The 26,065-nt window shown below is 37.9% G+C and overlaps 1 protein-coding gene across 1 annotated transcript in view; it reads left to right on the plus strand.

Annotated features, from left to right (window-relative positions):
• Dhc16F (Dynein heavy chain at 16F) overlaps positions 1-26,065 on the plus strand; it is a 1,052,459-nt gene that overhangs the window by 202,994 nt on the left and 823,400 nt on the right. The window contains exons 11-14 of the mRNA XM_068227815.1: positions 961-1,110; positions 1,224-1,352; positions 13,573-13,830; positions 13,920-14,129. Coding sequence (XP_068083916.1) covers positions 961-1,110; positions 1,224-1,352; positions 13,573-13,830; positions 13,920-14,129 — 747 coding nt within the window. The remainder of the gene's footprint in view (positions 1-960; positions 1,111-1,223; positions 1,353-13,572; positions 13,831-13,919; positions 14,130-26,065) is intronic.

Genomic DNA, 26,065 nt, shown 5'->3' on the forward strand with positions numbered 1-26,065 from the left:
GGTCCATTAGTGGACATTATAAATTTTCCAGCTAACTCATTCCTGGTTGCCAGTGTTTTGCCTGGAAAATTTATAATGTCCAATAATGGACCATTAATATTGGTATTATAAATTTGCTCATTCGGAACAAATATTTCAGATTCCCTATGGGAATCAACATCTATATCATGATATATGCTATGAAATGAGAATGGAGAGTGTTGCTGGAATGAAAGATGACAGGGAAAACCAGAGTACCCAGAGAAAAACCTGTCCTGCCTCCACTTTGTCCAGCACAAATCTCACATGTAGGGACCAGGATCCAGCAGTGAGAGGCCGATGCGCTGCCGTCTGAGCCACGGAGGCTCTCCAATGGATATTATGCCATTTAAATAACTGATATCTAAAGATTTGGCTACTTGATACAGGTTATGTAGCTACAAACTTGTATTTAGGAATTGCACTTTGTACATCTATCCAGATATATATATATAGTTTCATCTTTTTTTCATTTTATCCTACACTTACCATACCAGTACTGAAACAGAAGACTTGCCAAGACGGTCCCTCATTGATTGTCAATGCCCACCTTCATGATGAACGTGAGATGCAGAAATACTGAGAACTAATGGATGAATAAGAACTGGTATTGATGAGGAGGAAACCTCTCACTGTGAAGACAGTAGTGTATGAATATTTGAATATTGTCATTGTATTTGTCCTTGTCTCATCCATATGTTACTTCTTTTTCCCACACTAACCTGTATTTTAATTTTGCTCTTATCTCAGTTCCTGACTTTTTATAGATGAATTAATATTCTGTTTTACAGGGCATTGTTGTTCTTGACTTAGAATAACCTGTGCACAACAGCAGGTTTTGCAGTCACAAATACTTGGATCTGTTCTTTAGGTAGTTAAAAATGGCGCACAGAGACAAGCAAATTTAGCCCTCAGTGAAACAATTTTCTTTGGTTATTTCAGGGATTCAGTGTCAACTTATCAAGTTTACGTAATCTTGTAGAAAGGAAAATTTTTGAGAGGGACGGAATCATTTCAAAGTTTAATGACAAGATTGACCGTGATGTAAGTGCTCTCATAGCTGAAGTGGCTGACATTAAAGACGAAGTTTCGGTAAGTCAGTTTCCTTCCTTTAAATACTCAGAAGGGGTTTTTATTAACCTTCTTAAACCATTGCCTACCCAGCTTGTCTATATTAATCTACATTTTTTTGCTATCTATTTCAGGAACCATGGTTAATAGATATAGCCTCAGATCCTGAAGAAGTGAATGCAGCATTAAACTCACTAGTTGATAAACTATCAGAAGCCCAGAAAAAGGCAAATGAATATAAAGGCTATCAACGTCAGCTTAAGGTAAGACAGTATAACCGTTATTCCATAATTGGTTCATATTTATGAATAAAGTAAATATTTTCTGATACTTTTGACAAGTAATCTTGAGAAATTAATTTTCGAATACAGTTAATTCAATACAGTTAGTGATGAAATAATTTCCAGCTTATAAGGCCATGGTGAGTACATATAGCACATGCTGAAGAAATGTTAAGTATAGAGCAAAAGTGGTCACAATTGGACTCTAATGGGAACTCACTTCCCTCGGATTTTGCAATCGATGCTCTACAATTGAGCTATGGTAGCATAAGTCATTCTTGATCTGTTGGCAGTGATCTGAGCTAAAGATCTGGCAATACACTCAGTATAACTGTAGAGTGCACACTTGTCTGCTGTAGATCATTCCAATTTAATATTTAGCTTTCACAGTAACATTGTACTTGAAATATAGTAGACGTTAAGCTCATTAGGACACATTGAATACACATACTACATGGCAAAGAAATGTTGAGTAAAAAAAAAAAAAAAAAAAAAACAACAAACCTGGTACACTAGTGAACAATATGTTGTGCCATTATGAAGGATAATATTGGATGAAATGGTTCTTTTTCTTCTACTTCAAATGTTGAGTAAAAAAAAAAAAAAAAAAACCAAACCGGTACAACAATGAACAATATGTTGTGCCATTATGAAGGATAATATTAGATGAAATGGTTCTTCTTCTTATTCTTCTTCTTCTTCTTCTTCTTCTTCTTCTTCTTCTTCTTCTTCTTCTTCTTCTTCTTCTTCTTCTTCTTCTTCTTCGTCTTCTTCTCAGCATCATCAGTGCTAATGTGTGTGAAGATGAAAAGTTTGTCTTTTGTGTTCTTATATGTCCTTGCCCCTCATTTCTTTGTCTCACTCCTTCCTCATTGACTAATCATTGTGTTTTTCTTTTTTGTATTTGTTTCTATCCTAGTTAGTATTGTAACCATAAGGGGCATGACAGGAGAACGCTAGGATATATTACAAGATGTTGCACAACTTTATTGGGAATACAATGCATGGAATTGAAGTGGGGATAGTCTTGGAGCAGGTCAAAGGAGCGTTTGAAGGAAGTAAGGAAAGAACCAATGACGGAGATTCCTAGTGAGGCAGTTTGAATTGTAGATCACAAACTTCAGAAGCTGAGAGAGGGAGGGGGAAGAAACTTGTGGGCCAATATCCCAAGAAAAGATGAAGTGCCACTACCTATTGCGATTTTTGTTCTGACATTTCAGTTATTTCTGAATCCCGTCATATTTCATGATTATAAAATTTTAGAACAGAAATATTTAGATTTATCACAAAAATTTACACCAGGTTCGGCATTATGAATAGAAGTATTGAGAAGTGATGCTTTAACTCCAAGTGGAATTTTCCAGAAAACCAGATGTTAGCCCTCCATTTCCACTCCAGAACAGCGAAGTACCTGAAACCAGAAAAGATGTCGAAACTCTCATTATTTATACAGCAAGCAAATCTTGAACTTTCACATATCAATTTGCATCTAAAAATAAGGGCTCTCTACTGGTTGCACTGTTTCTATCATACTACACCAGGAAAAGGGGCAACCCAAATTTGTAGGGGGGGACAGAGTTTGTGATGCTCTCTTGTTTTCACCTTCCTTATTTAAGGGATGGTATACGCCTTTCACAGGAACTATTCACCCAATTGTTCGAGCAAGCAGTCCATGTCACATATCGTGTGATTTTCCTTTGCACGGTAATGATCTAAACTGTGGATGCTATTACTATCAAATAACTTGAAGAACTGTCTTTGAAATAATTCAAGATCTGATACAGTATTTTTCATATTGAAATTGCACATATGCGAATGAAATTGAGGAATTTTCACATCAGCCAGTAATTATTATTATTATTATTATTATTATTATTATTATTATTATTATTATTATTATTATTATTATTATTATTATTATTAATGAGGAACGTTAAAGGTCCGAAGTCTAGCAAATGATGATTTCTGACATCGATGGTTCAGTCGACACTTCTATATGGTGCCGAAGTCTGGGCTGAATCTCTAAAGCTTGAAAAATATCGGCAAAGGATAGCTGCGGTGCAGTGAAGATCAGCTTTGCATATTACAAGCACATAACGCACAGTATCCGAACCTGCGGTTCTTATGGTAGCAGTGGTAGCACTGATTAATTTACTTGCCTTAGAGAGACAGGAAGTCTGGCGAACTCAAGGGGAGCTCGGAAAGAAGCGTGCTAAGGAGCTAGCTTATAGGCAATGAATGAAGCGGTGGCAGCAAAGATGGGAGGAAGATCCTCTCGGAGAATGGACTAAGCAGCTGATACCACGTCTAGCTGATTGGGTTGCCCAAGCTCATGGTGAGGTTAATTTTTACATTATGCAACTATTGATGGGTCACGGATACTTCCGGAAATTTCTATATAGAGTAGGTAGAGCAAGCGACTCAGCATGTATTTATTGCAATGATGTAGACGATGTATTTCACACATTTTTCGTATGCTATCATTGGTCAACTCAGAGAAGATATTTAGATACTGAGCAAGGAGAGTTGACGCCGGAAACTATTGTGCAGGTGATGCTACGAAACCAAGAATCTTGGGATCAGGTATCAGTATATGTAGAGGGCAATCTGCATCAGAAAAAGAGGGATACGAATGCTCATGAACGGCAGTAAGGAGAAATAAAGGAAGAGGAAACGTGAGAAATTAGCACGACACTGCCCTGAAGTAATGCGAGAGCGGTTCCAGGACAGAGATGTACGTTGTGGGAAAAGGGTGTGTGGGTTTTAGTGAGTAGGAATCTCACACACTTGCGGAGTACAGACCCTCACAAGTGTCTCATGAAAGATTTCCCACACTTCCTCATTTAAAAAAAATTATTATTATTATTATTATTATTATTATTATTATTATTATTATTATTATTATTATTATTATTATTATTATTAATCTGTGGACATATAGTATGAACAGAATATGAGACGCGTGCTGTGCAGATTTTAACATGAACATCAATAATTTGGACGTAAATAGAACCTGTAATTAAAACCAGTGTTTATGAGTCGTGTCTGTATTTTCCGGGCTTGTAAGTCATGGTCCATGAGCATATGATGGTCCCAATGTTCCAACAAAAACTGCGCTTGGCATTTTTAAGGGTTCCAACTGACTTCGATGGAAGAGTTTGAGGAAACAGCACTCGAGACTGCACCACCGAAATCTAAGGTGTGGCTTTGCTATGTAGATGACACCCTTGTATTTTGGAGCCACAGACGCTACAGCTGTTTCTACAGCATCTGAACAGCATTAACATCAATATTCAATTCAGTGGGGGTATAGAAAATGATGGTCTGGTTATAAAGATGGCCAATTTAAATTTGCGAGAGACATTATACGGACCCATACAGACCACCATCCACCACAAAAATATGGAAGGACTAAGATGCTAGCTGAACTTGCAAGGAGAATTTGTCAACCACATCACTTAAACAAGGAGTTCAGCCACATCAGTATGGCCCTACATGCTAACAGATATAGAACTAAGATCTCATTTAACATCAATCTATACTATCTTAATTTTTCACTAATTGCTTTAAATTTTATACAAGTGTTCAACAAATTATTTCCATACACCTCTGTTAATTGGCGATGAATATCACAAGGTCAAACGTTTCGTGCATAAAGAAATTTAATCACGGCCCTCACTTCACAACTGGCGGGGTTCTCAGTTTGTTTAAACATTTTAAACGATCACAGACACAACACAGGCAATGCTAGCTTCATGCAGCCTCGCACAGAGCAGGCAGACAAGCCACTGACACGGTCTGACCTTGCCCAGCGGCTACCCGAGTCGTCAGCTCTTCATGCGGCGCTAACGGGTACTACTTTCCGGATGGCTCTCCTAGATAAGCGTTCCCTTGAGGGAGCAATATTTGTGACCTCATTTGTATTAGGAGGATTTTCATGTTTTGAAGTTGGAAGCGATTTATTATTCTTGTGCATTCATTGACTGTGAAATCAGGTCTGTGTGTTGGAAGACTTGGTAAGTGATGCGTGGCTTGATAAAGGTATGATGATGTATAGAAAATGATCATACTAGAAAAATTAGTACTGAGAATTATTTTCAACATGGCTTATGAAATAATGCCTTGATTATAATGAGGTATAGAAAGTGATGATATCAGGGAATTTTATGGCCATGATTTGAGAAGCTGGTCTGTTTTATATCACAACACATCTGTTTTGAGACAAATGAATGGAGCCTCTATGGAGAAAGGATAAGGGGAGAGAGTAAACAAGGCTTGCCCAGCACCCCAAGTGTTCTGCTATCTCCCGTAAACTAGACTTTAAAATATCTCAAATTTATGAAGTTATATTCATCCAATATAATGTAGCTAATTGCTGAACTCAAGCTTACAGGAGCCCTGTTTCCTTCATTTCAATTAATTTATATAGGATTTTCAGTGACCCTGCTGTGACAGCAGAAGGCTGTCGGTCACACATAGGTTTTCATAAAGTATTATATATTTTTGTGCATTGTTTTGTGTTTCTTTTGTTGTCTATAAAGCAGGTTCTGCCCTGCTGTTGTTTAAAATATCCTAGGTTTGCTTCTCAATCCAGTGTTCATTTCTTGCTTTGTGATTGTTTGAGTTTGCATTTTTATTGACTTTGATGTGTAATAAGTTAGAGATTAGGCATAACAACTCAAGTTAGCTTCATTTTTGTAAGATTCTCTGCCAATGTCAGAGGGAGATTTGAAAATTACGCTGCATACTTTCACAATTACTGCACTCACTTTTATTTACATAAATATAAGACGTACTTGCTTTAATTCACAGTAACTCGTCTCTCACAGTAACTCTCGGTAAAAGTTTAGTGTTTTCTTGAGTTGGAGGTTTGCCTCCAGGCTGTGGTCCAGCAGACAAATGCCTAGTTTGTAATTCCTTAATTCTGTTTCCGTTTTCACCAAGTTTTAATACATTCTTGTCTCAGTAGTTTATGATGGTTCTGATTTGCATTAACAGAGAAAATCCCGTTTTGCTTCTCCTGCCTTAAGCCGGTAAGTTTTAAATAATGTCATTTGTTTTAAATGGAATTCATTGCAACCCTGATGATTAAGCCAGATAATAAAAAAGGGGCAAGGAGATGAGTGCGATGGAACCTTGCACAGGTGCTTTATCAGCCGACCACCCAATATGACTCCAGTTTATTGCCTACTTTATTGTCGTGTGATCCTTGTGTAATCTCCTAGAAAATATTTCTTTCTTTCAAACTTTTTTCGTAGAATATTTTACTTTTGATGAGAATTCATTTTTCCATAAAGAATTCAGGTGTAGTAACTGTGGGTGTGACCAAGAAAAGGAGTATGAGGGAGGAGTTGGAGGGTTTCAGGGAGATAATTAGGATTCCCTCAAAGGACAGGAACAATGGTAGGCCTCCTTCAAACAAGGTAAAGGATATGGTAGATGTACAAGAGGGTTGGGAGGGAAAAGGGAAAGTTGTATAATATGAGTGGTCTAATGTTTAAGGGGAAGGAAATTGAATGCAAAGGGCTCTAATAAGGGGCAGAATTCAGGACAGGTATCAGTGAAAAATTGGTATGAGTCACTGCAGGTAGAACAGCAAGGAAAAGATGGGGAACAGGGAACTGTTATTGAGGAGTGGAGAAGTAAGAGGAAAGGAAAAGGTAGGAAAGGGAAATGTGGAGTAGAGGATTGGTAAAAGGAGGTGGAACATGGTCATGGGAGGGAGAAAAGAGAGTATGAACTAGGTTCTGCAGCCATCAGGAAAGATAGGGAAGACAGGAGAGGCAGGGATCAAATGAAGTGGGTGGGGTTGAGCTCTCATAATGGGTAACTCCATTGTTAGACATGTGGGGAAAATATGTGAAGGAAAGGAAACCAGGGTAGAGTGTTATCCAGGAATTAGGTTAAGACAAATGTTGAGTAAAGTAGACGAGAAGGAGGAGGATAAAAGAGAAGGTACCGGGCGAGTTGATCGTGAGGTAGGGGCGCACGGCTGTGAGTTTGCATCCGGGAGATAGTGTGTTCGATTCCCACTGTCGGCAGCCCTGAAGATAGTCTTCTGTCGTTTCCCATTTTCACACCAGGCAAATGCTGGAGCTGTACCTTAATTAAGGTCATGGCCGCTTCCCTCCAACTCCTAGATCTTTCCTATCCTATCGCCACCATAAGACCTAACTGTTCGGTGCGATGTAAAGCCACTAGCGAAAAAGAGAAGTTAATAGTTTTTCACATTAGTTCCAACAATATAGCATGTATTTTAGGTTCATGGAGTCAAATGGACTGTATTGTGACTGATGTATCAAAAGCATTTGATAGGGTAGATCAATGGGAGACTACTGGCAAAAAGGAGTGCAATTAGTAGACAAACGAGTGACTGAATTGTGGCCATACTTCTAGAAAATAGAACTCAGAGAATCAGAGTAAATTAAGCTTTACCCAATATATATGCTTTTTGCAGATGATGTTACACTCTATTGAACAATAAATTACAAGTTGTGAGCAACTGCAAAAACAACCTAGATAATGTTGTGTGATGGACAGCAGGCAATTGTATGATGATAAATGGGGTCAGGTTGTAAGTTTCACAAAGAGGAAAAATCCTGACTGTTTTAATTACTACATTGATGGAGTGAAAGCTCCTTATGCTGATAACTGTAAGTACCTACGTGTTAATATAAGGAAAGATCTGCATTGGGATAATCACATAAACGGGATTGTAAATGAAGGTTATACATATCTTCGCATGTATTTAGGGGTTCTAGTAAGGATGTAAAGGAGAGGGCATATAAGACCACAATTAGAGTATGGTTCTAGTGAATGAGACCCTCACCAGGATTACTTGATTCAAGAACTGGAAAAAATCCAAAGAAAAGTAGCTCGATTTGTTCTAGGTGATTTGTGACAAAATGTGTATGTATGTTGAGTATTCAGCCCGAAGGCTGGTTTGATCTTCCATAGCTCCACCAAAAGCTATCATAGTTAGCCCAGGCATCACTGAAGGGGCATACTAGGGAAATGAGGAGTGAGGTAGTTTCCCTTTGCTTTCCTTACCGAGCCTGAAGTTGCTATTGTGCATCAGTCTGCCAAGCCCACTGAAATGCATGCACCAACGGACCCTATGAACGATATTTTCACACCATTCATAACAGGGACTGGCTGCATAAGAAATGGTATTACTAGCTTCGCTCATACCTCGGTCACTTTCATATTGTCAAAGCCAAGGATGAGACTGAGACAGGTCAATGAATGAGTGATGAAATTGATGATATATGAGCGAGTAGGAGGAGATGGCCATCCAAACCACTATCTAGTCATGACTACAGTTTACCTCAGGCTAAAGAAGTTACAACAAGGCCAATTAATATGCCCCTTTGTCATCGAGAAAATAAAAGTCACTGCCACTGTTGTGCAGTTCCAACTAAAACCAATCATTTTCAGCCCCTATTGAAATACTTTTATAATCAAACAATCCTTCCTATAAAAATACATTTGAATATTAGTTATTGCCACCGACATTGAAGGTCAATTGACACACTTCAAATACATCATTGTTGACAGCACAGAGGAAGCAATCACTCAAAGGTAAGACTCAAAGAAGGAGTTATGGTTTCAAGACAGCACTTGGAAACTCGTTGATGTTCACAGGATTGCAAAATGTCAGAGGTACCTAGCATAGACATTATTCATAAGAACAGTAGCAGTGAATGAATACTGAGACTTGGACCACTAGGTCAAGAGGATCTGCCAGATCGGCAAGAGAGCATTGCTGGAGCACAAGGGGGCTGAGACGCAGGAGACAGCAGAATGAAATGACACCAAGCATATTGTTCAGTAATTAACCAATAATAAAAGCAGCTCATATCTTTCTGTTAAGGATAAAGATGGCAAAAATCCTTCTTGACAAAGAAGAACAGGAGGCAAGATGTGTGCAGCATTTCAAGGAGACTTTGAACCAACCAGCACCAGCTGTGACCCACGACATCAACAATGCTGACCCCACTGCCCCATTGAACATTGAATTGAGAATTCAATAGAACCTCAATAATTCAAAATAGGTTAATTCAAAATCTCACCTAATTCGAAGAAGCTCTAGTTCCCAGAAACATGAGGTACGGTTTTGAATGTTATTTAAATTGTTTAATTCGAAATACAGATAATTCATAATTTGAAGATCAATGTCCGTCCCATTACCGAAATTCAGATTCTTAATTCAAAACTACTTTTACATTTTAAAAAAATAGTATTTTACAGAGTAATTTAAATTCAAAATTTCTCCACGTCATGAAAGAACGCATCTTCCAGAACGTGCAGAGGTAGCTTTCTGCACTTTCACTCACTTCATTGTGTCTACAGTGTCCTTCAAATTTGCTAAGTTCAAATTAAATCGTAATTCTTTTGTATTGTTGTGACTGGTATAGGCTGGGTTCTGTCATGGCTGCTCATATCCTGAACAAATCTTCTTATTGCATAACATTGTTGAGCAGTGTATTAACAAAGCCGTGGGGATCAAACTCCAGACGGAGAACGCTCATCGCGAGGTTGATCTCTGTAGCAGTGAGGGAGATCATTTTTCGAGAAGTATAATTCTGGGATTTGGGAAACTCTGTTTCAAAAGAAAAGCAGAAGTCATGTGACGAAGTACTATAAAAATAAATCCATGTAAAATTGAGAACAGGATTTTCAGGATCAAATTATCACACTAAGTAACAGGGAGTGATAAGTGCAGGATCTGAACGATCTAGACAGAAAATTAGGAGAAGGACGGTTGATTTGTATCACGGAAGTAGGAGACGATAGGCTTGGGAATGAGGAGATCATGAATGTTCAACTCACCTAATTTAAATGAAATAGACTAGCTGAGGTATTTATCATAATTACCATCACACAACTTGCATCGGTCATAGAACGATAGAGGGGAAGTTTGATGGTGTCGTGTGATCAACAAGTGTGCAAGATTGTGCAAATATAATTTCAGTGATCTGTTTACCAGGAAGATGGATTACTCCAGCAATGCCATGGGACTTCTAGAATTCAGGACTGTTTGAGCCAACGACATGGAGTGAGCACCGATGGCAGGCCCCCGGAAGGTCGGGCGGGCCGAGATGCACCAAAACTGTTGAGTATTGAGCTATCTTTCTTCCATTGTTAGTATTTCCCCTTGTAAATAGAGTTAATATAAAGATAGGGTTAATGATGATGTAATTGATAGGTTAATTATCTCGGAGTGGTCGGATGACCCATTGTTTAGTTTGATTTATTTAAGTAGATACGGGGAGGGAGTGAACCAGGATAGATGTACAGAGTTGGGACCCCTTTAGTGCCTGTTTGTGCATGCCATAAGATTTGAGTTTTATGAGTGCTGCGAAGGAATTAAGGGGGAAAATGAGTAGAAATTGTGCGGGTTAATGTTGTATATCTCATCTGCGTGACTGCATAAGATGAGAAGGGAATAGCAGGTGGTAGGTTCATCACTCAGAGCCTGTATAGAAATAAATGGGGAATAGTGGCAGCACTAAATTCGTAAAATGTAGAACGCAGTAGCTAGTTTGCATGTTAGTGTTTAAGTTTTGGCTGTAACTGAAGATGTGCGAAAGTATGTGCAGAGGTTCGATATCCGCCCAACCGACACATTAGTCAGGCTAATGAAATAGATGTTTGAGTTTAATAAGTTCTGATTTTCATTTTTAAAATTATTATTATTATTATTATTATTATTATTATTATTATTATTATTATTATTATTATTATTATTATTTTTAATTTTTATTTTATGTAATTTGATCGGTGATTTTATACCGCTATATTTCAAGTACAAGTTAATGTGACAGGAACACAGTCTCGCCTCAGTAGGCAGAGAGTACGGAACATTGCCGTGGTTGGCGGACGTGTGGTAAATATTAGGAGGGAGAGAAGATACGAATTGAACCCCAGACCTCCAGAGATATGAGAGAATTTGATGTGAGTTAATGGTTGAATTTAAGAAATAATTCTCAGATATTGAAAGTGTGTGAGCTGGCTTGAGCAATGAATGAGATTGCGCCAGTTTCAAATGAATGAAATTTTAAAGACACAATGACCTAGAATAAGCCGGTTGGTTGGTGTCTTCAGCTTCCAGATAGTGGAGAGAATGACGGCCGTGATTTACAACCGAGGAGGGGAGAAACTTGTGAGGGTAGGTCCATGCACAAGCGAAGAAGTTGGTCGTGCTAACAGTATGCCTTCCCTTTGAGAAATAAAGACAGTAGAGTTCTGTAGTTACCACATATGCCGTAAGCCATGAACCACGAAGCAATGTAGATGTTTCTTTTGTATGACAGTGTTCACATGATTAGGGTAAATTAGGGATTGATTGCAGGATCCTTGATGGAGACGAACATAGTCTCCAATTCGAACCTCGATTGCACAAAGACGGAACGGCTGCTCGCACAAGTAGCGGACTCTATGAGATGAAATACAGCCATTGATATTTTGTGATTGTGTATAATATATGTTTCTTTTCAGGGTGTAATCTTGTTTGTGTTAAGTACTGTTCTGCATGAATTTAGACTTCGTGAAATTTCACTGATAGTTGTTGTAAGTGATGAGTTCGTTGTCAAGCCTGTGTTCGTTTTATTTGTTTATTTTTTATTCTAATTCGTGGAGACGCGTAACCTTGTTTTTTTTTGTCTCATGGTTTAAGTGATGGGTTTTAGGGTTTTTGTTGGAGTATTTGAATAAGTTTCATATATAATTTTCTTCATTTTCATAGATATTTTGGTGGTAGTTAAGTGTAAGATAGGCGACCACTCTGAGATGTAACGGTACTTGTGTAAATATAATTTAACTTGTGATGTGGGATTCGGTCCCAGGGGATACTGGCATTTGGAGGGAAATAGCTCGTAACTGTAAATAGGTAAAGGGTAATTTTTTTTTTTTTTTTTTTTTTTTTTTTTTTTTGTGGAACACTCAACAGTTTTAAGGTTCAACAGGTGATAGAATACAAAAGCCAGAGGTTGCAATGTATATGTCTACGAGTATGGTCATCCCTCGGGGATGTATTTTGTATTATGTCAAATTAGGTATCCATCAGATTATTGGTTCGGATGGAAGATTTTCCTTCATCTGAAATATTATCAGGAATTGTTGTCATCCATATAGATATTCTTGTAGTCGCTTAATTGCGGCCAGTGTCCAGTATTCGGGAGATAGTAGGTTCGAACCCCACTATCGGCAGCCCTGAAAATGGTTTTCCGTGGTTTCCCATTTTCACACCAGGCAAATGCTGGGGCTGTACCTTAATTAAGGCCACGGCCGATTCCTTCCCATCCTAGCTCTATCCTGTCCCATCGTCGCCATAAGACCTATCTGAGTCGGTGCGACGTAAAGCAACTAGCAAAAAAAAAGATATTCTTGTGGAATGTGGATGAAGGTAGCTGATGGATGGTAGCACGGATTTTACCATTGCTAAATAATTGTATTTAGTTTGCCAAATTTATATTAGTTTACCAAGGTTGTCATATTGTTTGTATAAATTTCAACGAGCACCGTAGTAAATTGGAAAAACTTATTTGTGCCTATCAATGTCGAAAGATAGCGTCCACAACCTCTTCCGTTCACTGTATGCCTTTAAGATAGTTATAAGTTTTTTTTTTAATCGCCGCGAACGGTCTGCGACCCTGAGTGGCCGGGGTTCAGATCTTAGGAACGGGAGAGTGGCAGTGACCTTGCTGTGCCGAATGGACGTTGATCTCTCATGTGAGTGGATTAATTATACAATCCCAATGAGAGGGAATCGTCACAGGCTGAAAAGGTTCCTTGACCATCGCCTTCCGTTGAGCATGGTCCCATGTGTTCATGATCCGACAGGATCACCTCTTTGTTGCCACATGGTACCATGAGCTGTGGGGGATGGTGGGAAAGGTTCCAATATAAGCTCATTTTATCCTAAGATAAATAGTGCGAAAATAGATAATAATTTGATGCTGTTACCGTATGGTACCCCTTGTTCTAGGGCAGCTATCCCTTGTGGATTCTCTCTCTCCCTCTAATTTAACCATCATCATCTTCTTAGCATTTGTCCCACCATGGAGCAAGGTCTGCTGTGGTATTTAATATCAGATTTTTATTTAAGAGAGATATATTTGTTTACAAATATATACACCTATATGTTGTACATTTGTGTACTTAAATTGCTACCTTATGCACATTCTTACTATGTTTGCAGGTGGAAGTTACAAGATTTGAGATGCTAGAAGAAGTTGTAAATGATGTGAAACTTCGTCAAACACTCTGGGAATGTGTAGACACATGGGATCAGTTGGTCAATGAATGGGAAACTTGTGACTTCAATCTTCTTGATCCAGAAGATTTGCAGTTAACAACCGCTAAGAATATTAAAACTATTCATCAACTGGAGAAAGGACTTCCTGAAAATCAGATTGTCCCTAAATTCAAAGATAATGTTGAAAAACTAAAAGACAAGGTATGAAATAGGTTTACATTAATGATTATAACAAAGTACTTGATTGTTTCTTAATGGTTTTAAAACAATATTCTCTTCTGTATTTCTAGCTGCCTGTGATTACATATTTACGAAATCCTGCTTTAAGACAGCGCCATTGGATTTCAATTGAGCATGCACTGAATTACAAGTTCAAACCAGATGAAGAATTGACGCTGAAATTGTTGGAGAATCTTGGTGTCTTTCGAATCCCTGAAACATTGCAAGAAATTTCAGGTCAAGCAAGCTCAGAAGCAGGCCTAGAAGCTCTGTTAAAGAAGGTTTGAACTCATTTATTTTTAATATACATTTACAATGACTTTATTTTCTATTAGTTAGAATGTACCCATCATTGACGAATCAATAGTTGGTGATGTCATTGACTTTTCTTTATACTCCTTGTTGATGTGTAATGTGCAGTTTTAAAGAAGCATCCTTTGCACACTCTGGTGTCTAGTCTGTATTAGCAGGACCTACAAAGAACTGGCTAAATACCCAGCCGAACAGCAAATGGCTAACGAGTGCTCTGGATTGTGTGCTTTAATACGTAAAGCAAAATTTCATGGAGAACCATTAGAGTTACAAACATACTGCATATGGCCTTTTATTTTATTTTTAGAGAACTGAATTTAAAGTACATATACTCGGCTTTATTTTCTGATAGGCCAAGCTGTTTGCTCATTTTTTTCTTTTTAGCAGATAAAACATGTGGATGTTGAGTAAATGCTTACATATTAATGACCAACTCTTTGAAAACGTTAACTGTTAAAAAATTAGAATAGACTTGTATTTTAACTGAATATTTGAGATATATTCACACCAAATTTTGACTCAGTTGGTCCAGTAGTTTAGGTGTGATAAGAAACTGACACTACGTATATTATTATTATTATTATTATTATTATTATTATTATTATTATTATTATTATTATTATTATTATTATTATTATTATTATTATTATTATTATTATTATTATTATTATTATTATTATTATTATTATTATTATTATTATTATTATTATTATTATTATTATTATTATTATTATTATTATTATTATTATTATTATTATTATTATTATTATTATTATTATTATTATTATTATTATTATTATTATTATTATTATTATTATTATTATTATTATTATTATTATTATTATTATTATTATTATTATTATTATTATTATTATTATTATTATTATTATTATTATTATTATTATTATTATTATTATTATTATTATTATTATTATTATTATTGCTGATAACATGACAACAGCAAGAGATTTCAAATTATTTATCAGTGTGACCAACTCTCTAATGTTCATGTATGTTGTTTCACACCACCCTGTACATGTAACACAAATATGTTTCAGTATCACTTAGTAAAATCTCTTAGTACTCAAATATACTCTATATGTTTCAAGCACTTAACTGCAGATTTACTGCAAAAGTTTTAGATAGTTAATAAAGCACGATGTTCCCACTAGTCAGAGCACTCCACATGCAAGCAATGAAATATGTCCATAATACTCCAGTGATTATTGCATTAGAATGCTTCTGATCTCAGCATCGTCATACATTAAAGGCTAAGCCTTGTTGCTGCAACCATTCTCCTCTCAATCCTGCTGTTCTCTTTACTTTCTTGTAGTCTTTACATCTCATCAAGTTTCTCACATCCTCGAAGTATGTCTTCCTTGGTCTTCCTCTTTCTTTCCTAGTATTTTTCCTTCAAAGACATTCACTAGGAAGTCATTGTGTCTCAGTATGACCTAAAAGTTTTAACTTCCTTCTTTCCACATCCTTTGTCAGTCTCCATTGCTCACTGACTTTCATTAGAGCATCTCATTATAACTTTTTTGCGTCCAGCATGTGCTCATCATTTTTCTCCAAATCCACAGTTGCTTCCAATGAATCTGTTTCCTTTTTTCAAATAGTCCAGCTCTCACAACCATAAAGTAGTAAGCTCAAGGTGCAGTGAGCTGTGACATACAAGACCCATTAGGCATCAACAGACTTATATTGTACTAAGGGTTTTTACACTGTACACCCGACCCATGTCCCATTTCTCTATGGGGTGGGGTAGCAAGTTTTTATGAGCAGATACTCTTCCTGATGTCAACCTCATCAGAGCAGTTATTGAGATGAAATTAATGATGTGATATATGATAGTAGGAAGGAAGAGGGTGAAACCCAGTGCCAGGATATAGCCTACTCCTGTTGAATAGCACCAAGGGGCCTGCTCAAGGCTTTACGTCCCCATCCGATGGACACCATCAACAGCATCATACGCCCTCACTCCATGTGAGCACTGTTGGGAGGTTTGGAATTTAATCCAGGCTTTTGGCACACAATCTAGTAATTAGAAATTGTATACCTTCCTTATCTTGCTGGCCAACATTCTGATGGCAAATTTTTTCAACCAACGGGACTCAAACCAGCTAACTACAGTGTCAGAACAATTATAGACATAATGCCTTAACGATCATGGCTATCAGGCATGCTATTGTGGGACTTTAAAGTCTTGTCAAAAAAAAAAAGAGATAAGGGTCTAACATCATATATAAATATTTTTAAATATGTACAATTTAACTTGATTATACAGTTAGCCTTACAGTTTCATTATGTCTTTAACTGTTTCTCCAGAACTAATAATGAATTTAACTATTACCTTCTATGCCCATTTATGTTTTTCTTATTCTCAGAAGTCAAGTCCATTAAGCTCTGTCTGTCTCTGTTTCTCTTCATATCTTGTAGCTCAGTTCTAGCTTCCAAACAGCAGAACCTGTCTAGATATTAAATTAGATCTGGTTGCTTTGGTCTAGACACTAATAGCAGGTTCAATCACCCATCTGTCTAATGATTCAGTGTGCTAAATATGATTTATAATTTGTGTTGACCCATGGGACTCCTTTTCTTCTTCTGTGTTTGCCCTGTATACCTAGTTTTCTACCACCTGTAATGAAATGAAATGAAATGATACTCCAGCTGTAGGTCTTCTAGCTTCTTTCATTGCCTGCTTTCCAAATTGTTGTTAGATCCCTCACACACCTTCCACAGGGCCTTTGGCATGTTGCACCCTGTTCTTAATGTTATTTGCCTTATGTCCCACTACCTACTTTTTACAGTTTTTGGAACCACCCTTTTCTTCCTCGTGTGTCTGGTTGCAGTGGGTGATCCAATTCGATGAGTTCACAGCAGGTAATTCCTTTAACAGGCTTGCAAACCCTGAATGGTGTGCCTTAGTAAACAGTAATGTCATTATCGTTCAGGTTGACGAGTCGAATATAAGGCTGATGAGAGGTGTTGATCAGGGTGTTGGGGATCAGTAATCCCTTCATTTGAATGTTTTGATTCTCTGGTTCCACAATGGCCTTCAAACCAACAACAGCTCCATCCATTTCCACAGCCACATCCACCTAGGTCCTAGTAGGGATGGTCAGGCTGTTTTGTAGCTTTACCTGACGTAAAGCAATGTCGTCCCACGCCAATCGCATAGCATTTCCCTCAGCCCCACAATGAAATATATTGGAGCTCATGTCCAGGATGATTTTATGCTCATTCAGGAAGTCAAATCCGATGATTATCTCATCCACGACATCTATCATAAGAACCTGGTGCTTCTATGTCCTCTGCCCCACAGAGAATTCCATCATCATCTCACCGTGGAGAGGTGTCATCTCTCCAGTAGCAGTTGCCAGGCTAAGATTTGCTTGATAGGGCCAAATTCTCCACTGCTGTGCAACCATTGGCTTGGCAGTGGTCCTCATTGTTCCATTGTTGATTGACATGCTCTGCACTATGTCATCAACAACTCTCTCTATTAACATGTCACTTTTGCTGGATCATAATCTCATTATGTAAGCCTGGGGAGCTGGGGCTTGATGACTATCCTGAGCAAACCTTCTCCCCATTATGTTGGCTAATAGTCATTTCTCTGACTGGTGTGTTTCTCGGACTTTCTGACGTCATCTGGAGGATCTCATCTTTAACGGTCTTCACAGTTATGGCTTATGGCCCCTGTTGCCACAATTCCAGATCCTTGGGGCATCCATTGGCTTGAGTGTCATTCTGCTTGGCTTCATAGAATCTTGCTGCGGGTTCAACGAAGTTGACCAGAGATTTACCTTCCTATGGTCGTGGAGTGGCGTCCACTTCCAGGTGACACAATATGAACTCTCAGTGCCTGCTCACAGCCTCGAACTCCAATGCCTGACCGAGAGAATCTCTGTGGGTCGGTGGTGGCTGAGTCGAAGGGCCTGTTGAATATCTCTGTCATGCAGTCCATTTACAAAAGTCTGCCTACCCAGTTGTTTACTCTTCTGGTGCTGACGGGTTTGCTAGGCAGATAAGACAGGTGGCATCTGTCGAACTCTCGGAGTATCTCCATTCTCCTCTGAGTTCTATTCTGAAGCTGTGTCTGGTAAGTCTGTTAGAGGTGTTGATCTCTGAATCAAGAATCCATGTGTACTAGTCACATGGTGTAATTGCTCTGAGTGCCTTATGCTAACACCTGAAGGGACATCGGGGGTTTCTCCTCACAGAGCCACAACAAGGACTTTAGCTTTGTTCCTTTCATTCCAGTAGTTTGCAGAATAGGGCATTTCAAACTGCTGCAGGTTAGTACTCCACGGCACCTTCCCATCAAACATTGGTGGTTTCGCCTTGGTCAAAATTGGTTTTGGAGACATTGATTGGCCCTTCTGTATATGTCCCATCTTGTATGTTATTGCAAAGCTGAGTGACTTCTGCATGTCCTGACAAATAGTATTTACATTTTTAGTTAACCATGTCTATTTTTCGTCAACTGTACCAATATTTTTCATTAATTTTCTCACAAATCTCATGTTATACTTTGTTCATGTTTTCTTCAAGCTCATCTTTCACTATTTCTGCTTGCAGAACCCTCCTTGATCTTTCTCTGTCCATCTTCCATCTTCTTCTCCATCACTTCCTGGCCTTCTTCCATCTTCTTCATCATCATCTCAAAGAGCACATTTAAGTGATCCTCCATGTTTGTGTGAGTCCTGGCCTTAAATGGCATGCTTAAATTACCACAAGAGAAAACCTAAAGATTTGTATGTCTGGAATCTGGAATGCTCTTGATGTTGGCCGAAACCTACATTATCTGGTGTGGTGATTCATGCTGATTAAAGTGATATGTCACCTGGGGTATATTCCCAATTTCTGACACCACTTTTGTTATTATTTTCTCTCTCTCTCTCTCTCTCTCTCTCTCTCAAAACAGTAAATGACAACACAACACTTCACTAATTACTGGTTATTTAAAATGGTCTCTTGTCCTCACAGCAGGTCTTTGGCAAGCAGTCTTTACCTGGAACTGGCATCCTCCATAATCTTGATTCACAGTTTTCACCTTGCACTTTGCTGTGTACACACAACAGTTACTTCACATTGCAGATCCAAGCAGTCAGGCTAGAATGCATGTCCATCGGCTATCAGAACATAATTATGACTTCTGTACACTTAGTCGACACCAGACAAGACCGATAACTGTCAACTCATGTGACCTCTCCACACACTCAACTCTCTGCTCTTGACTTGTAACCGATCACTCAACACTCTCTTCGAGGCGAGCTTGCTTTAATATATCTGGTAATGAAATTCTAGTAACCTCAGGGTATAGCCAAAATACTAAGGCGCAAAATGAAAGAGACAACAGAAGCAGAAGTTACCATGCACCCTCAGGCTGGCCAGAAGTTCCAAGTTTGACTCACTCATCCTTTCCAGAAACTATTAAAGGGAGATTCAAGAGAGCTGACATTTCCATTATCAATAACAATATCCAATGGAATTGCTTAAAATGAACCAATGCTGCCATCTCATTTTCTAAATGTTAGTTGTCTACAAATATCTTGTAAGAGCAAAATGTAAATCATAAAGGAACAAAATTATTTTTTGGAACTAATCGCTATGATTTTAATAATATTTAATTGGCACAGTTTTGTTTTACAATTTTCAACCAAAGGACAATTTTTTCTCTCATTTTAAATATGATCTTTGCTACATATAAGCTCTTTTTTTTTTTTTTTTTTTTTTGTGGTGATATGTCACATTTTCATTATCATAGAAGCAATGGCACATGTTGAATTCTGCCATACTTTCAACCACTCTTTTGTTCCTCATTTTTGTCAATAACGCTAATGCTCCACGATCTACCCTATCAGAAACCTTGGATAGGTCAATAGTGATACAGTCCATTTGACATCCTGAATCTAAAAATGTCTGTTATATCTTGCTGGAATCCTACAAGTTGAGCCTCACCAGAATAAACTTTCCTCAATCCAAACCAGTTAGTAATTTTACAAACTTGTCTAAAATGATCACAGAGAATGCTTTCCCAGAGCTTACAAGCTTACTGGCCTGTAATTATCTGCTTTATGTATATCACCATTTTCCTTGTACACTGAGCTACTTCAACTCTCCATTCATTTGGTATTGCTCCCTCATGCAAACAATAATCAAATAATCATTTCAGATTTGGCACTATATCCCAACCCATTGCCCTTAATATATCCCCATAAATCTTATCAGTCCCAACTTTTGTATGTTTTTGTAAATGTTTTTATTATCATACTCATAGGTAAAGTTCAATAATTCACTAGTATTTGTCGCCTTCGCTATCTGGACATTGTCCCTATAAACCAGCTACCTCTACATATGACTTACTGAATACTTCTGCTTTCTGCAAGTCCTCATTGTATTCATAAAGAATACCTATAAATGCAACATTCTGAATACAATTATCTACCCATAATGCTGTCAGCTCTCAACTACTTGAATGACTTGAATTACAGACTATTCAATTTTGTATGGGAAGTATTCCTTACCTGGCATATGCCATGTCGAGTAACTGTTGCCTGGTTGATATACCAGCAGCAATACTGCATTCTAATACAAGAAGTGCTCCAAGACACATTAGAGCACTCCAGGCATTGCATTTTTTTTTTGATGTATCTGACACGAGAATAATAATAATAATAATAATTGCATGTATTCGATGGCAACCTTGTCCCACATTCTGGAAAGGTACTGCAAAGTCTGTAATGGCATGCCTGACTCCAAACTTAATCCTACCCGCATTCTAGCTCATAACTAAAATGGATTTAGCTCATAAACAATTGACCATAGGGCATATTTACATAGGAACTTTTTGTGTTGTTTTGGAGTGTACTCTCCATCTCTTGATTACTTTCCACATGTTTGGGTACACCCTGTTTATAACTCTAAAAAAAAATATCTAAACAAAAAAAGGAAGTGTTAGTCTGTGTGTTTGGTGTGTGTATGTGTGCGCGATGCCCAGCCAAATCTTTGGCACGAAAATTTGAACATAGGTGGATGGAAGGGGGTTCGAAAGTGCCTTGAAGTCAGAAAAAATAGTTCATTTTTATGCAATATAGGCCTAGTCTTCTATAATGTTTGAATATTATTTGTCCCATCCACTAACCTGGTATCATGAGCATTGAAAGTAACAATATAATTGAAAATAAAATAATGTAATTAATGCAATTTACATAAAAAGTACATTTCTTAATGGAAATCATGTTTTATTTTGTTTTAAATAAATAATTTTAACACTTTGACTGCTATCCCATTCTACAGTACCCTTACTGAAGCTGCTGGCAAATTTTATGAAATTTCAAATTTGTATTACAAAAATAGTTTTAGACCTAAAATGTTAGAATCACATGGCATGAAAATGTGAAATGTTCTTTTTCAAACTGTACATAAAGGCTTTTATTTATGTTTTGTAGTATTTTCATTCAAAGTAAATAGAAAGGGGCAAAAACAGATGAGAAAAAAAGAGAAAAAATAAAAATATTAATTTTATAAGTTATCAGAAATATGTTTTGCAATTTATTTTTGCAAATAAATGCAGCCAAACACACAAAATAATTGAAAAACATAATAAAGAGGTAGAAACACTTTTTTGAGTGGAAAAGCTTGAAACAAGGATTCATACATAAAGCAGGTTTACATTCACTATGCTGGTAACTTTTGTCCTTTCTGTTTGCTTTTCCTGTAACAGAGTCCTTCTTGGATGAGCACACTTTACAGGTTTTCTGAAGATGTTTCTTTCATATTACAGGTGAAATTTTCTCCAGAAAATGCTTCCCAGTTGAGAGTCTTGACAATTATCCACCAGATGTACTTGGGGCTTCTTTTACAATTGCCAGTTGCTCACAGAGGTGTATCAGGGACTCTGATGTAGAGAGTTTTTGCCTCTTTATTTGGTTGTAGAGGATGCAGGCATTAAAAATACACACTAGAACTGCCAATTTTTGCTACCATATGACCGAGCGATGATCAAATACCCCATATGACATCCTCTGATCAGAAAGATCGACACCAAACTTCTTCTTGTTAAACTTCCCAACACTGACAGGCTTCGTTTTCTCATGTCCTCTTCTGTCTGTGCAAGTGCTCATGATAGCCTTATGTCTTGTGCTTGTCATGTAGACATCTCTCTTTTCCTTCCAGCAAAGGGCTAGCACATTCCCATTTCTTCAGAAAATTTGTTCTCCATGTTTGACGGCTGGCTTCTGTAGAGTTTGTGGCATCTCTTTCCTATACTTCTGCATTGTTCCTACTAGATCTGTTTTTTTCTTTTTCTAGTTCTCTTGCTAGTGTTGGTCTTGTGTAATATCTATCTGTATACACAGTGTGTCCTTTTCCTGCCAATGTACCAAGTAGTCTTTTCACCACACTCGCCACAACATTTTCTTGCCTACAAAACCCATCATAATTCCAAACATAGCCAGTGTCAGATTCAGACAGCATATAGAGTTTGATCCCATATTTGCTAGGTTCGATTGACAGATATTGCTTGAAGCTAAGCCTCCACCTGAACTTGCACATCACTTCATCTGTTGTAATGTCTTCTGCTGGCTGGTGTGCATTCTGAAATTTCAATTTGATTGTTTCAACTAGGGGTCTAATTTTGTGCAGGAAATCAAAATGAGGTTCACCCTTTTTCCTTGATGTACTGTTGTCATTGATATGTAGATTGGCCATAATCAGTAAGAAACTGTTACCGTTACTACCGCGGTTACACTAAACAAAACACTAAACACAATAAAGGGAGGAAAGTAAGTGCAATTGCACAGTACCAAAAACCACTACATACTCAGTGAAACATCAGTTGAAACTACACGGATCTCAGCAGATAACAACTTTAGTAACTATCAGTAGGGCCAACTAGATGACAATAAACCAGGAAGGTGGGACGGAGCAGGGAACCAACCGAGGGCATGGATACAGCTTAGGTTGCAGTTTCAGAAATAATCAACCGTGATCCTTAATTTTCAAAATATTATTTACTTTACAAATAAATTCTGAACAAATTCAGTCATGCGGAAGGTACTGACACACAACTTGTGAATTACGAACTACATGTTCTGTGATACACACAACTATTCGACGTTCTTTGATAATGGCTTCCTATAAGTTCAGAGGTTCAACCAAACTATACATCTAGTTACAAATCCAGTAGTACAATGCAATTTAGTAGGTAATACGCTATTACAATTTACAGTGAAGTTAAACTTACTTTTCAAATTCTAGCGTACATCAAGTGATACTGAACTACCAGAGCCAAAACCCCAAGGAAAATATATTAGACTACAATTTACATATTTAGCAAAACAAGAAACGGGGAATGCCTCGAAAACAAACAGGCAAGCCCAGCTGAAAAGCTAAGGCATCATAAATAATTAAGTGGCAAGTCTAGGTGAGCAGACTCCTATATGAAAAAGCAACCGAACATTTCAGGAAATTTAAGCTGGAATGGAAATCAAGAGTGCTTTTCCACAAGGTGGCCCATCCTGATAGCGAGACAACGTCAAAACTGGGGACAACCAGATAGACTGCTGACAGACCACAGACAGACCAAGAACGACCACGAATGCTGCCTCACTCTCTTTATAAGGAAAACCCTGTCCTTGGAGTAGCCAATCAGAGTGCATGAGTCCACCTATCGCCACCCAGATTCACCAATCACAACTTGTACTTCAGTCGCGAACTTTAAATACTTTCTTGAATACACACGATTGTGAATCTTCCATTTCCAGAACAGTCAGAAAATACTTTCTAGAATACATAACCAACAAAAGGCAACACACCCTGTTCAAAAATTCATGTAATAACTTTCTGCATACTTCCAGTAAATATAGAACTGAAATCTACTATTTACAAATACCATATGTTATCAAAGCCGTCCCCGTGGCGTAGGGGTAGCGTGCGTGCCTCTTACCCGGAGGCCCCGGGTTCGATTCCCGGCCAGGTCAGGGATTTTTACCTGAACCTGAGGGCTGGTTCGAGGTCCACTCAGCCTACGTGATTAGAATTGAGGAGCTATCTGATGGTGAGATAGCGGCCCCAGTCTCGAAAACCAAGAATAACGGCCGAGAGGTTTCGTCATGCTGACCATATGACACCTCGTAATCTGCAGGCCTTCGGGCTGACCAGCGGTCGCTTGGTAGGCCAAGGCCCTTCAAGGGCTGTAGTGCCATGGAGTTTGGTTTTTTTAATATGTTATCAAATATGACACTGTACAGGTTAGGTCGTTACAAATAAAACATATCACCAAACTTCAGATCATACAGTAAGTACTACAGAAGGTTTACAAATAAAGTCTTTAATAAACACTTTCCACTTACCCATACATTCTGCACCTGTGACAGAAACGATCACGACTCAAAAGATTAGGGCAAAAGTTGCACAAGACTACGGGATCAGTGATTAGTTATTTTAGGCTTTTGGTTAGTGCTCATATGAAATATTACAGCCAAAAATTTCTTTATTTCACACAGAGTAACTGTTTTACATTTACCCATTCTTGAATTGGCAGTTAGTGTGTCATTACTCTTTTTCTTTCTTGCATAGAAATTTGTTTGCTCTTTTATATGATGCAAAAAATCATTGTCAATAAAATATGCAAAGAAACCAACAAGGTTGCTGTCTTCATCTAATTCTGTGGTGTCCAAAATCCCGGTAAAGTCACTAAATACATCAGTGTTTGGTACCTGGTCCACTGACGTCCACCCTTCTTCTGAATATGTTCTTTGACCATGCCTCCCCGCTGCAGCATTCCCGATTAGAGGCCTTCCAGAAATAATGTTGGAGTTATGCAGATCAGGTTGGACAGGTACCGATTCTTCTTCTAACACTTTGACTTGAGATTCATCCTCATCACTTTCTGAAACTGTAAATAAATAATAAAAATAAATAAACATACATGCAGAAATCTTAGGCAAAAAAAAAAAGTAGGGCTGTGTTGTTTGAATATATTTTATATGGTGAAAATGAAAAAAATACCGGTACTAACCTGAACTTCCTGAGACACCTTCTTGAACAAAATCAGAATTATCATCAGATGATACATTATCGAATATATCACCATCACTTTCTCTAAAATGTTCTTCTAATATCAAATCAGTTTCCCACTCAGACAACAATCGCCGCACCATGCATTCCCCATCAGGAAGTCGAAAAATTTTAGAAGCAAGATTTTCAATTCTGGAGGTGCACATGGCCCTGAGGTTCACTCAGCCTATGCCAAAAATGAGTACCAGGATAATTCCTGTAGGAAAAGGCAGCTGGGCATAGAGCTAACGACTCTACCCCACAAATTGCCAAGATTATGGATAGTGGAAGCCTTTACCTTCCATCTCTCATAGGGCCTTCATGGCTTGTATGGAGATGACTTTGCTTTTCTTTATATTATTTTACAAAACTACCTTTGAATGAATGTAGCCACATAGGACTCAGTATATTCTTCTTCTCCTTTTTCTGCTGTTTCTCACATCTGTTCTTGGGTGCGAACTGCATCGTACATGTGGATTTGGTCCTGTTTTATGGCCGAATTCCCTTCTTAATGCCTACCCTGCTTGGATGGATGTAATCACTATTGCATATTTCTGTGGTGGTTGATAGCGTGATGTGTTGTCTGAATATGAATAGGAGAGTATTGGGACAAACACGAACACCCAATCCCTGAGCCAGAAGAATTAATCACATGAGATTAAAATCCCTGACCCACCCAAGAATTGAAGGACTCAGTATATTCGCTAACAGAAATTTTATATAACAGCTATAGCCAATCGTACTCAAATATTTGGATTGAGATGGTGATTTAAGATTTGGCAGGATTTCTTCAGCACCATCATGACAATCATAATTCTAAGATAGGATGGTAAGCTGA

This window comes from Anabrus simplex, chromosome 5, assembly GCF_040414725.1.
Source record: "Anabrus simplex isolate iqAnaSimp1 chromosome 5, ASM4041472v1, whole genome shotgun sequence".
Taxonomy (NCBI): domain Eukaryota; kingdom Metazoa; phylum Arthropoda; class Insecta; order Orthoptera; family Tettigoniidae; genus Anabrus; species Anabrus simplex.